Genomic DNA, 14431 nt, shown 5'->3' on the forward strand with positions numbered 1-14431 from the left:
AAAAAACAGCAGACACTAGGACAGGGATCAACTATACTGAACAAAAATATAAATGTAACAATTTCAAAGATTTTACTGAGTTACCGTACATAAGGAAATCTGTCAATTTCAATAAATGCTTTATTGCATGTTTTTAGAGTATTTTTTGTCCAACAATAATGAAATAATTTTTTTTTGGGGGGGGTGGTGCAAATTTGGTCCGAACCTTGCACTAGGCCCTCCATGGAATGAGTTTGACTGCCCTTATCTATAGGAACTGAAAAGTTGTCACCAAACCTGAAAGTAAAGCATGGAGAGAAGTACAGGTTGAACATTTCCAGTATTTATTTATGGCTATTAAAAGGTCTATAGATCACATAGGCCTACAGTCTATTTAAAATGTAACCATCTTTCCATTGACCATAGCTCAATCTTTTAGTCTGTCTTTCGGATTTTGAAACAAATAGAGCTGATCCTAAATTACTCTTATTTCACTCCCTGTTAAACAGAGGACAAACATGTTGCATGGACATTGAAGGTTTTCCACCACAAACTATTTCACTCTATTCTTTCTACCGTCTCCTGAAGGTATGTGTTGTCAGGGGAGACAGAGGTCCATGTGCCAAGTTTAGCATGTGACCACCAACACTATTTTCAGTGTTCTACCCCTGACTAAAATTAGACCTCCTCTAGGGTCACGTTTCATCACCACTGACAGACATGGGACGAGGTCTATTGCTACTCTGTTACAAGATTTTCAAAGCAAAGAAGTTATTATTCCATCAACACAATGGAATACACTGAAGAGATTTGTGAGGAATTTATTACAAGAGTTTTCTTGAAGCAAATTTGTCCAATCTAGAAAGTACTATTTTACCATTTCTTACAGGACTACTACAGCTGTGCTCCAATCGGTTTTGAACTTGCACATTGTGATAGTGCTTCCTTGAACTTTACAGTCTATTTGGTGTGACAGATGTATTTAATCATTTTTGTCAATTATGTGAAAGAGTAATCTCCTCTTGATATGGAAGATGAATGAAGATCCAAATAAAAAACAGGCTACATAATCTTATGTTATCAATCATCATTATGAGTGAGTTTCCTTCTGCAGTGAAGAAATCTGAGCAGAGAATTTCCTGCATCTGTCCTTGTCTAGCTCTGTCCAGCTAATTAAGGGAAGCAGTGATCAACCAGACTCCAGTCCTGTTTTGAGTTGACTGTTTTGGGAGCTGTTTGAACAGTTGGTGTAGGGTCACCATGACCGGGGTGGCAGTGTGCAGTGGCTCCGTCAGCTCTATCAAGTCCCTTTGGGAGACTAGAATTAAGAAAACGAAACAAGATCTGCAGAAGCAACAAGAACAAAGGGCCGGTGTAGGTAGGTGAGTGATATTTATCCTTCATCATTTTATTGAATATTTAATACCCATGGGTAAGCCAATAGGCTTAATTGAAAGTGAATGAGACCAAACCCACTGAGATAACTTGGACCTGTCTATGACGTATTGCTCTACATCTATACCAAAGGGTGAGACATAACTGGGAAGATCGGATTATATTGGCCAAGCTGAAAGAGAAGGTGGTGACAGAGGAAGGACGTGTCATTTTAAGGATAGAGAAAGAAGAATGGAAGGTACCTTCCGTCATCTTAACTCTATGCCGTATGATTGTGTAAAAACACTTGCTGTTCTATTTTGATGACAAACTCTACTTTTGGTGAAAATTGACAAGCATAGCACCAGATAATCTTTTTTTATGTTGAATACTCTTCTTTGACAGACTTTGCCTCGAGCCTTGGTTCACTTTCCTCAACTCATGGAGTGGCAGCTTCACAGGGTTGGACTACAGACAATCCCCCGCTTCGTTTCCAGCTTTGAGAATCTGCTTGTTCTTGATCTGTCCCGAAATGCCATCACAGAGATCCCAAAAGAAATTGGTCAGTAAACCAGTTACATGTAACATCCCCTCAATGAATGTATCACAGGCGCTGCCCACTGGGCACACACTGGTTGAATCAACGTAGTGTCCACATAATTTCATTGAAAGTATGTTGAACCAACATGGAATAGACATTGAATTGACATCTGTGTCCAGTGCGTGATGACTAGTGCTTCATGTCAGAACACATTACCTACTGTGTAGCTTTCTCTCTCTAGGTAAACTGACCAGGCTAAGGGAGCTGCTGGTGAGCTACAATAGAGTGCAAAGTGTTCCAGAAGAACTGGGCTGTTGTGAGAACCTGGAGAAACTGGAGCTGGCAATGAACAGGGACCTTGACGAGCTGCCTTCAGAGGTACCCAACATGGCATGATTGTTGGTTTAACGTTAAAGGGAAACGAAACCCTTTTTCAACTTCATATTCATTCTCTCCAGCACCACCCCACCATCAACATATGTGAAAAGTGTGCTTTTTTATGTTTTGTAATAAAAAGGATATAGGAATTTAAGTATTTCCAATGACATCATCGGTGTGCATCGTGTGATTTTGACCAGTTGTGAGTAGGCATTGCCTACTAATTTGTTGATGTCATTGGAAACGCTTATCCTTTTCAATTTTTTTACTACAAAATATAGAAATGTGCCATTTTCACATATGTTGATGTTGGGGTGGTGCTGGAGATGATGAATATGAAGTAGTGTTTTTTTAAAAAAATCTATATTTTTAAAAATAAATATTCCTTTATTGGAACCTTCTAGGTACATGATGATTCATGTGCTTGTCCCTCACTGTGCTAATTTCCTGTTCTGTTGTAATCAGATTAGCAACCTGAAGAAGCTTTGCCACTTGGATCTCTCCATGAACCAGTTCACAGAGATCCCAGAGAGTGTGGTGAGTCTGCCTGCCCTGGAATGGTTGGATATGGGTGGAAATCGGCTGCAGAGCTTACCACATGACATCCACAGGTAGGCTTACACACATATACCATAACCATACTTCCAAGCACAGCATATCGATAGAAATACACTAGAGAAATAAACTACATACATATGTGCTTGCTCTGTCCAGAATGGAGAACCTGCATACTATGTGGCTGCAGAGGAACGAACTAGAGTTCCTGCCTGACAACATATGTTACATGCGAAGCCTGGACACGCTGGTGCTTAGCAACAATAAGCTACATGACATTCCCTCAATGATGGAGGACATGAACAACCTCAGGTGAGTGCCATGTCTAGGGGTGGGAGCTATTGGTTGTTTTGGGGATGAGTGGACTGTAGACAAACAAATGTATTGGCCCAGATCGGCAACAATTAACCTAATAAAAGCGGGTAAACAAATATGTAAGCCAGGAGTCATTAATTGTATTTACAAAAGCTTTATATTCATATTAAAACTAGCAAAAGATTTCCATCAATGTATTTTATATCAAAACAAATTAATCTTCATTCATCATGTTCGCTATACTTGCAGGTTTGTGAATTTCAGAGACAACCCTCTAACATATGAAGTGGAGCTGCCTGCTGCCCCAAAGAAATCTGAGGATGAGGAAGAGGATGACAGAGAGATGTTTGGCCGAGATTTCATGCGCGTCTACTGCCAGGAGGCACGGAAAAGAGTTAACGCCATGCTAAATATGCATCGTGTAAATCGTATGTACCAACAAATATGTACTTGAACTGTATGGTGATCTGTTGACTAATAGCAGGGTAAGCTGACATATTATTGAAAAGTTTATTCCAGTTTAATCCACGCAGAAAAACAAAGTAGGCAAACAAGCTAACGGTACCACTCCGAGTCCCAAGAGGTGAGAAAAGTCCTCAACTCATCCACCTAACGTTACGTTCTGTATGGTGCCATCTAGTGCAGTTTGACTCACTAGCTAGCTTCCAAGACACGTTGTCATTTGCTGACTACTATGAATATTTATGAGGGATATTACTAATTGTTCCTGGAACAAATCGTGCCAAAAGGTATTTGCATTTTTGTAGACCCCCGGAATTGCTCTTTAATGATACTGTCCTTTTGAAATGTCTGTTTCAGCACCTGAGTCAAACTACACCTCAGAACTAAATGTGACCCTTGAAGCTGTGGCAGAATCTGCACCGTTACTGTGACCTACTGTAGCAGTCATTCATGTTGGCCTCTGTCGGTTCCTGCCTTGTCTGTTGGTGACTGCCTGGTCTTGTCAAGCATGTCCTTCTGAGCATTTCTTTCTCTTTTTGGGAAATCTAACTTGTCCAACATTGGGGTCAAATCCACTTAATTTCCTGGACATTTTAAAAATAAATTTACAAAAATTAAATGACTAAACTTTAAATGGAATTGACTCCAACCATAGTCTTGTCTGCTATGTTGAGCTTTTTGCCTTGTTAACAGTCTGTTTTCTTCTGTTGCCAGTGTAATGTTTTCTGTAACTGCAAACAGGTTTCTTGCTTTCTTGGGCTTAAGAAAAAAAGAGGGAAAGTATCTATATAAATAGCACTGCTCAAAATAGAGAGTTGTGCTGCCCGTGCACCGCGCAGGTTGCACTGTCAATGGAATTTCTTTTCACCGCGAGGCGGGAAGTGCAGTCAGCAACACGTTTTCTAGAGAAACATCTGAGCTGGTGTAGTAGAGTAGGCGGGAGTCAAATCCCTTCTGCTGCAGGAAGTGAACCCTGCCCTGGTCAATCAGCAGCTTGCACAGGCGTCCTATGTGTTCACGGTCCTCAGCATTCAACACTCTAATAGTACAGAAGAAGAAAAAAGATGAAGCAATTAAGGTTTATGTTGGACACAATGTGACGACAGGTCTTCAGTCTATGTTACAATGACTATGCAACATGGGTGAAATGTATGTCTCTACAGCTCAATGGCAATACTCACCCTTCCAAGCTGTCTAGTTCAGCCTCTTCTGTCGCCTCGTGCTCCTCTTCCTCAAATGTTTGGTCAGTTTGACCTTGTGGTGGAGAGGTCTGTGTTGCTTGTCTCGAGCCACAGGTCGCCCAACTTGACATGCGCAGGAAGGCAGCGAACTCAGAGGCACCTAGTCCTTTCTCCTTGAAGAACTCCTTGCCTACATAATGCCTCCAGTCACAGCGGTGGTGGCAGCACAAGGCGATGGCCACCCCACCCACCCTCAGCTCCTGGCCGGCAGCTGTCTCCCCTGCCACCCTGGGAATGGGCTGAAGCTCCGGTCCTGTAGACTCTCCAGGCTGCTGCTGGAGCTTTGAGCGCTTGCTGGGTGGCTGATCTTTGATCCCATGGGGCGCAGTCTCTGAGCTGCCCAGTAGGCATTGAAGAGCAAGGTCTATTCAGTGCGGTGGAGGTTAGTGAGCAAGGAGTGACTCAAAGACGCATTAATCAATAACTATTCTTTTTGGAACCACTTCTATGTTGCCTTTCAAAATTCAACACCATTCAAGATTCCAGTACAAGATTTCTCCCCCCTGGTGAGACCTAGTACTCAGAGATATAGTGCCTGGTCTTACCTGTTGCTGCGCCACACAAGTGTTTGCCCACTCCAACCACTGGAAGTCCCTTTTCTTGGAGGAGAGGAACTTTACCTAAAAGGCAAATAACAGGAAAAGGTTTCAGAGAAGCTCAACTCAACATGCCTGCTAATGCTTTGTTCAATTCTTAAATCAACTATGTACTTGGCTGTACAAATCCTTCTAATCTTCATAATATATAAGTGTGCTTCTCAGGCAATTTGTCAGTGCCAACTTGTGTTTGAAGGGTGATCTCATCAGGTACATTTTTAGAGGGTGTGGGATCTCTTTCACTGTGTTGAAAAGTTTAATCCACTTCACCTCCAGAAAACACTAACAGGGTAGGGTGCCTGTATGTGATGACGTATTTTACATGATAACTGATTGACTGTTTTATGTGAATAAATATTATTAAAATTAAAATGTGGCTTTTAAATTTAGTTACTTACGCAAATCAAGGTGCTGAATATCCACTTGTAGTCTTTCAAATTTGGTATCAGAATTCTGGTGTTTGCCATCTACCTGAATGAGAATGAATTGGGGGACAATTACCTAACAGTGAAGATGTGTGCACAGCCAAATAAATCACTTTATGTATAAAAACGGGTTGAAAGATAAAACATAGCTTAACAGGTGGTGTTATACTTTAAAACGAGCGCTGGATCTTTCCACAAGCAGGAAATGGATGTCGTCATAGGCTTTCAGAGCGACATGGATCCAGTGGGAAAGCTTGCCTTTCCCTGCACCAAACTCAACAAAACACCTGTTAGGTCCAAGCAGGTGCAAATCCTCCATGTTTCCTAAAAGGGACGCCTTTTAAAACAGGCAAATCATACATTATCTTTCAATATAAATTAATGTATATAAATAAATGCAAATCATGTGAGATTAAATTAAAGTACCTGTTGCTTCAGGTGTTTGAATGCAGAGTCCCCATTCCTTGGATCATTCAAAGCTTCATGGAGAGCAGGGTGAGATTGTATATTTTCTTCATGTTTGCATTTGAACCCTGCAGAAACATTGGGGGCTCATACATTAAGCACCACATTGGATTAATCATGTTCAGCATGTCAGTGAATGCTGTAGGTATTGCTTACCTTTGACGGCAGTCTTCAGTTTTTTTATGAGCAGGTTCAACTCTGCTTTGCTGCGATCTGATAAAGGTACCTAAATAAAAGTGAATCATGTAAGTATGGCCTTAATCATGGTGTCTCTCTATTGTAGGTAATGTCAGTATCTTTCTAAGGTTCTGCTCATAATACATACACCCAGTTTCTCATATATAATGTCACTTTAGTGACTCAATGCTGAAATCAGCTAAGCTTCCAACACTAGCCAAATGTTAAATGGCCTTTCATGTCAATGTATATGCGTCTGATATTACCTCATCTTTGGGGGTGTCCTCAACAATCGCTGGTCCAGCATTAATATCTTGCACATAGAACAGCTACATTTGCATAGGAGAAAGAAAGATTAATCAATTTAGGCTAATAGAAGGGACATTTAGGCCAATGTATTTGAGATACCTGGGTATGTATTCTCATAATTACACTGAACAAATGGGGAATACAGATATGCATCTGTTGGTCACAGATACCTTAAAAAAAAAAGTAGGGTTATGGATCAGAAAACCAGTCAGTATCTAGTGTGACCACCTCATGCAGCTTAACATATCTTCTTTGTATAGAGTTGATCAGGCTGTTGATTGTGGCCTGTGGAATGTTGTCCCACTCCTCTTCAATTGCTGCGTGAAGTTGCTGGATATGGGAGGGAACTGGAACGCGCTGCTGTACACGTTGACCCAGAGCATCCCAAACATGCTCAATCGGTGACATGTCTGGTAAGTATGCAGGCCATGGAAGAACGGCCATTTTCATCTTCCATGAAAATGTGTACTTTTCCTTGCGACATGGGGCAGTGCATTTTCATGCTGAAACATGAGGTGATGGCGGCTGATGAATGGCACGACAATGGCCCTCAGGATCTCGTCACGGTATCTGAGCATTCAAATTGCCATCAATAAAATGCAATTGTGTTCGTTGTCCGTAGCTTACGCCTGCCCATACCATAACCTCACCACCAACATGGGGCACTCTGTTCACAACACTGACATCAGCAAACAGCTCGCTCACACGACGCCATCTGCCCGGTACAGTTGAAACTGGGATTCATCCATGAACAGCACACTTCTCGAGTGTACCAGTGGCCATCGAAGGTGAGCATTTGCCCACTAAAAGCACAAATTGTGCAGAAATTCATCTCAGAAAATCCTGCAAGTGAAGAAGCCGGATGTTGGAGGTCTAGGGCTGGCGTGGTTACGGTTGTGAGGCAGGTTGGCCTCACAACTGACAAATTCTCTAAAACAACGTCGGAGGCGGCTTATGGTAGGGAAATAAACATGAAATTCTCTGGCAACAGCTCTGGTGGACATTCCTGCAGTCAGCATGCAAATTACACCCTACCTCAAAACTTGAGACATCTGTGGCATTGTGTTGTGTGACAAAACGACATGTTTTAGTGGTCTTTTGTCCCCAGCACAAGGTGCACCTGTGTAATGATTATGCTGTTTAATCAGCTACTTGATATGCCACACCTGTCAGGTTGATGAATTATCTTGGCAAAGGAGAAATGCTCACTAATGGATTTGTGCACAAAATCTGAGAGAAATAAGCTTTTTGTGAGTTGGAAAAATTTCTGGGATCTTTTATTTCAGCTCATGAAACATGGGACCAACACTTTACATGTTGCGTTTATATTTTTGTTCAGTGTATATTCAACTTACGGGTTTGGGTTTCTCTCTGGAGTTGCACTTCTTCAGATGTTTTGCTAAAAGATCTTCGAATACAGTACTACAAAGACAGATGAAATCATAGATTTAGAGGTTCTCCTGAAATGGTACAATTTACCTTTTTAAAATTTGGGATTTTGTCTCTCCCAAGTGCCAACTTACTGTTTTGGATCCAGAGGACATGGTATTCTTTTTTTCTCACAGTCCTTTTCCTAAACACAGCACAAGAGGAGAAGTTGCAATATGAAACGTATATCACTCCTACTAGCTAGGTTTTCATCCAATTGGCGACAGATTTTCATGTGTATATTCTAAAATCTGCATAAAAACATATGAGCTAGGTTTCCATCAAATGTACAAACGTGCAGAGAAAAGGCTCTGCGTGATGACGTAATGCACATAAAAATACCTTTTGCAGTTAAATTCCATGTACCGAATATCAAATACAAGTTAAATGGGTTTTCATCGCATTTTCAACTCTACTGATGGTTTTCTCACAAAAATGTTTGTTATAAAAATTGGTTATAGCCAAAAGAATGCAGATACAGTATTGAGTGGTTGGCTAGAGCGCATCTATAGCCTATATCATGAGATTATTATGGACAAAAGAGCAAGAATATTTGTATTTGTCAAACGGCAGCCTAGTATCAATGATCATGTCACCTGAATAAAACCCTGCATATTTAATAGAAAGGAGAATCAAGCTCATCACCTTGCACTTTCACTACCCTGTGAAGGTCATCATAATTGATTTAATCTGTATCCTAATAAACAGCATGCTTTCCAGACGAGTTGTAGGAGGACCACAAGTCATCACGTGACTCCAAGTGTACTTTGATATGTTATTATATCCATATTTGCGAATAAAAGCATTTCCACCAACATTTCTCGCATAATTCATTTTACAGACACAAAAAGATACCTTGTCTAGTATATTTTGTTTTGTAGACATTTGGAAAGTTCAAATTTCTTTCCCATTTCCATCAGGCCGGTCATAAAAAAAAGGTACTATACTCGCATTAAAAAAGGGTAGTGAGGTCTGCACAACGCATCACCTGGGGGGCAAACTACCTGCCCTCCAGGACACCTACACCACCCGATGTCACAGGAAGGTCATAAAGATCATCAAGGACAACAACCACCCGAGCCACTGCCTGTTCACCCCGCTATCATCCAGAAGGCGAGGTCAGTACAGGTGCATCAAAGCTGGGACCGAGAGACTGAAAAACAGCTTCTATCTCAAGGCTGACTCAACTCCAGCCACTTTAATAATGGGAATTGATGGAAATTGATGTAAAATATATATCACTAGCCACTTTAAACAATGCTACTTAATATAATGTTTACATACCCTACATTTTTCATCTCATATGTATATACTGTACGCTATCATCTACTGCATCTTTATGTAATACATGTATCACTAGCCACTTTAAACTATGCCACTTTGTTTACATACCCTATATTGCTCATCTCATATGTATATACTGTACTCGATACCATCTACTGCATCTTGCCTATGCCGTTCTGTACCATCACTCATTCATATATCTTTATGTACATATTCTTTATCCCTTTACACTTGTGTGTATAAGGTAGTAGTTTTAGAATGGTTAGGTTAGATTACTCGTTGGTTATTACTGCATTGTCGGAACTAGAAGCACAAGCATTTCGCTACACTCGCATTAACATCTGCTAACCATGTGTATGTGACAAATAACATTTATTTGATTTTTTAAAATGATGTCAATTAGCCTATCAGAAGCTTCTAATGCCATGACATCTTTTTCTGGAATTTTCCAAGCTGTTTAAAGGCAGTCAACTTGCTGTATGTAAACTTCTGACCCACTGGAATTGTGACACAGTAAAATAATTTGTCTGTAAACAATTGTTACTTGTGTCATGCACAAAGTAGATATCCTAACCGACTTGCAAAAACTATAGTTAACAAGAAATTTGTGGAGTGTTTGAAAAACAAGTTTTAATGACTCCAACCTAAGAGTATGTAATCTTCCGACTTCAACTGTAACTATATAGCTAGGTGTCATCTAAATGAACCCTAATTTATAAGACAGTTCTTATTTGATTAATGGTGGTTGGACCAATCTATGTGGAGCTAGCCACAATAGGAATTAGCCACAGTAGTGGACTTTGCAGTTAGCCTTCAAAATAAAATATGTAATTGACAGTGATACTAATGAATACAAATTGTAGAAATTGTAGAAGTATGCCATAATTGAATAGATCTGTACAGCACTTTGAGATATCAGCTGATGTACGAAGGGCTATATAAATACATTTGATTTGATCATGCAAAACGAGGTTGGAATGTTATATAAAGTCAAAAGACAACAATTTGTTAATTTGACAAATCTGTTGAAATCATACTGGATATATTATACTTTAGAATTGCATCGGGGGCATAGTTATTTCACTGTACAGCCTTAGCTATGGATTATGGATCAATGACATGGGGTATCAGTCTACTCAGTGACACCCAGAGAACATTAGTGTCGTAGCACTTATTGCGGGACTGAAACAACTGTGAATTGAGCCACATTTATTGTCAACCTATGTGCATTGAACAGTATTCCAGAGGAAAAATAATACTGCGTGGATGTTTTGGAGTCTGATAACTCTGAGGAGGACTTTGGGAAAAAATATATTGGGTATTGAGTAGACTGATACCCCATTTCATTGATGCCCAATCCTTAGGTAAAGCTGTACAGTGAAATATGAATGTCAATACACAATTGGCTGACTGGGGAGGTGATTTCACAGTCACAGTTCTGTGATAAGAGCTACAATGCTAATATTTGCGTAAACTCTTCCCAGTCGTCTTCTATGGGCATCACTTTCAAAGGGTTACTTTTACTTTGAAGGCAAATCACAAATTCCACTATTGTGCCTAATCCTTATAACATGGTCCAGTCGACCCTCACTAGCCAGATGAAGCTAGCTGGCTGCTTATAACGTTAGCTTTGGGCAACAGGGTTCGTGGCTTGTTTGCAGACTTTTTTGTACAGCTTTGACAGTACCACTGATAGTAGTGGTGGAGCTTGGCTTGCATGTGCAAATTGAGAAAACACAACATTCTATAATAGAACTGTGTTATTTGACGAGTGTCAAATTAAAAGCTTATTTAACACAAAGTGTTATTTGACGTGTGTCTTTGACACGCCAAGACCCAAATGGTGTTCCATAGTATGTCGTGAAGCTCATAGCAGTGACGCTATTGCACATGTAATACAACATTTTACGTGGCGTCATTACGTCATGGTACGTTATATAGGTATGCACGTCAGCGTTATACTAGACATCGGGCGGATACCGACGTTGGCATTTTTAGCTAATATCGGCTGATTCTGATATCGTGCATCCCTAATTTGAACCGATTACTTTAAAATCATACACAGACAATGTTATAAAGATAATTTTGTCGCTAATACCAGCCTGCAGTACCTTGGTCAGCATTCAACTTGAGTTACTCTATGAGAGGTGGCAGCACTGAGCTAGCCTGCAACATCACTTCCTAGAGGAGGGATCATCAACTAGGTTCAGGCGAGGGCCGTTTTTTTTCCATGACTCGATGGTCGGGCCGGAACATAACTACACTGCTCAAAAAAATAAAGGGAACACTTAAACAACACAATGTAACTCCAAGTCAATTACACTTCTGTGAAATCAAACTGTCCACTTAGGAAGCAACACTGATTGACAATAAATTTCACATGCTGTTGTGCAAATGGAATAGACAACAGGTGGAAATTATAGGCAATTAGCAAGACACCCCCAATAACGGAGTGGTTCTGCAGGTGATAACCACAGACCACTTCTCAGTTCCTATGCTTCCTGGCTGATGTTTTGGTCACTTTTGAATGCTGGCAGTGATTTCACTCTAGTGGTAGCATGAGACGGAGTCTACAACCCACACAAGTGGCTCAGGTAGTGCAGCTCATCCAGGATGGCACATCAATGCGAGCTGTCGCAAGAAGGTTTGCTGTGTCTGTCAGCGTAGTGTCCAGAGCATGGAGGCGCTACCAGGAGACAGGCCAGTACATCAGGAGATGTGGAGGAGGCCGTAGGAGGGCAACAACCCAGCAGCAGGACCGCTACCTCCGCCTTTGTGCAAGGAGGATCAGGAGGAGCACTGCCAGAGCCCTGCAAAATGACCTCCAGCAGGCCACAAATGTGCATGTGTCTGCTCAAACGGTCAGAAACAGACTCCATGAGGGTGGTATGAGGGCCCGACGTCCACAGGTGGGGGTTGTACTTACAGCCCAACACCGTGCAGGACGTTTGGCATTTGCCAGAGAACACAAAAATTGGCAAATTCGCCACTGGCACCTTGTGCTCTTCACAGATGAAAGCAGGTTCACACTGAGCACATGTGACAGACGTGACAGTCTGGAGACGCCGTGGAGAACATTCTGCTGCCTGCAACATCCTCCAGCATGACCGGTTTGGCGGTGGATCAGTCATGGTGTGGGGTGGCATTTCATTGGGGGGCCGCACAGCCCTCCATGTGCTCGCCAGAGGTAGCCTGACTGCCATTAGGTACCGAGATGAGATCCTCAGACCCCTTGTGAGACCATATTCTGGTGCGGTTGGCCCTGGGTTCCTCCTAATGCAAGACAATGCTAGACCTCATGTGATTGGAGTGTGTCAGCAGTTCCTGCAAGAGGAAGGCACTGATGCTATGGACTGGCCCGCCCGTTCCCCAGACCTGAATCTAAATGAGAACATCTGGGACATCATGTCTCGCTCCATCCACCAACAGACTGTCCAGGAGTTGGCGGATGCTGTAGTCCAGGTCAGGGAGGAGATCCCTCAGGAGACCATCCGCCACCTCATCAGGAGCATGCCCAGGCATGGCATACAGGCACGTGGAGGCTACACACACTACTGAGCCTCATTTTGACTTGTTTTAAGGACATTACATCAAAGTTGGATCAGCCTGTAGTGTGGTTTTCCACTTTAATTTCAAATCCAGACCTCCATGGGTTGATAAATTTGATTTCTATTGATAATTTTTGTGTGATTTTGTTGTCAGCACATTCAATTATGTAAAGAAAAAAGTATTTCATAAGAATATTTCATTCATTCAGATCTAGGATGTGTTATTTTAGTGTTCCCTTTATTTTTTTGAGCAGTGTACAAATAATTTGTAAATTGCAATTTACAAAGATCATATAGATCATTTCAAAACTTGCTTACATTTGTATACAAACACGTTTCTCTGTGTGTGTGAATACTTGGGAATATATTTCCTAAATGAAAATCACTTGAAGCTGATTTCCTGGTGTTTTTAGTCTTTTATGCTTAGAAAAGTTGTGGGGACAAATAAAAACCACCTGCATGCCAAATTCGGACTGCGGAACACCAGTTGAGGAAACTTGTCCTAGAGTAACTCAAACTGTACATGCAACGTTTCCAAAAACTCCTCCATGTAGTAAGATGGTGACATGCTGAAATTACTTCCTGATAATCAAATGTGCCACTGAGCATTCTCATTGGAAACAATGGGGTGATGGCTTCATCCATGTTTTTTTACAGTCTAGTTCACGTTCTAGTCGGAACTAGGAAACTCGGGAGTTCAGACTTGCTAATTGGTTGTAGTTATCCACGTGCTGTATCTAACATTTGAGGTCCCTAGTTCCGACTGGCACATGAACGCGGCATTTGATTCATCCATATTTTGTTAGTCTATGGCCGAATCTATGTAGTCGGAGATTAATTCCACTTAGCCTGGTCTCTGCATCACTCCGTTGGTGGAGTTAATTTGAAACTTCATTCACCATGGAGTGGAGTTTAGTCAGCCATCTTCAGTTGCCATAACAGTAACCTACACCAATCCCCCACGGTCAGGGGGTAGTTTATGGGGCCAGCCGTGGGCTGGGAATATTTTGACAGTTGTGTCAAACAGTGTGGTGGTGTCCTGCTCTACTTACCGCATTAGCATGTTCCCCACAATATGCTTTTCCACTTCCAACTATCATTTTGCAGTATCGTTTTTTCTTTTCCACGTAAAAAGCACACCTTCCAGGCAGAGGTGCAGACACGCCGTCCGCGGTGGGGAGCTCCATGTTTACAACTTCCGTATAGTTACCACGTCATCCAACTACAGTACCATAGAATGGGGACGCGTTCCAGGTGGTCTACATTTCACGAAGCTGCAACTCAGTGACTGAGTATGTTTTACACATTTATACCCAGTAGTAGCTATAGAGGGTAGTTAATGTGGTGTTGTTGT

At 41.5% G+C, this 14431-nt stretch overlaps 2 protein-coding genes across 2 annotated transcripts; one reads left to right on the forward strand and one right to left on the reverse strand.

The window, feature by feature from the left end:
- Nucleotides 1-166: 166 nt before the first annotated feature.
- On the forward strand, nt 167-4103 carry lrrc39 (leucine rich repeat containing 39). Its single transcript, XM_036950487.1, has 8 exons — nt 167-1361; nt 1507-1612; nt 1759-1915; nt 2136-2272; nt 2738-2883; nt 2987-3139; nt 3392-3570; nt 3962-4103. The coding sequence occupies exons 1-8, from the start codon at nt 1240-1242 to the stop codon at nt 4033-4035; spliced, it is 1074 nt and encodes a 357-aa protein (XP_036806382.1). The 5' UTR covers nt 167-1239; the 3' UTR covers nt 4036-4103.
- On the reverse strand, nt 3277-14364 carry trmt13 (tRNA methyltransferase 13 homolog). The gene is made up of 11 exons (XM_021562135.2): nt 14130-14364; nt 8341-8390; nt 8173-8239; nt 6775-6837; nt 6488-6557; nt 6293-6399; nt 6036-6203; nt 5840-5912; nt 5391-5465; nt 4786-5209; nt 3277-4643 (listed from the first exon to the last, which is right to left on the reverse strand). Exons 1-11 carry the CDS (start codon nt 14262-14264, stop codon nt 4469-4471), a joined length of 1407 nt encoding a protein of 468 aa, XP_021417810.2. The 5' UTR covers nt 14265-14364; the 3' UTR covers nt 3277-4468.
- Between the last annotated feature and the right edge of the window lie 67 nt (nt 14365-14431).

This window comes from Oncorhynchus mykiss, chromosome 1 (genome assembly GCF_013265735.2).
Source record: "Oncorhynchus mykiss isolate Arlee chromosome 1, USDA_OmykA_1.1, whole genome shotgun sequence".
NCBI lineage: Eukaryota > Metazoa > Chordata > Actinopteri > Salmoniformes > Salmonidae > Oncorhynchus > Oncorhynchus mykiss.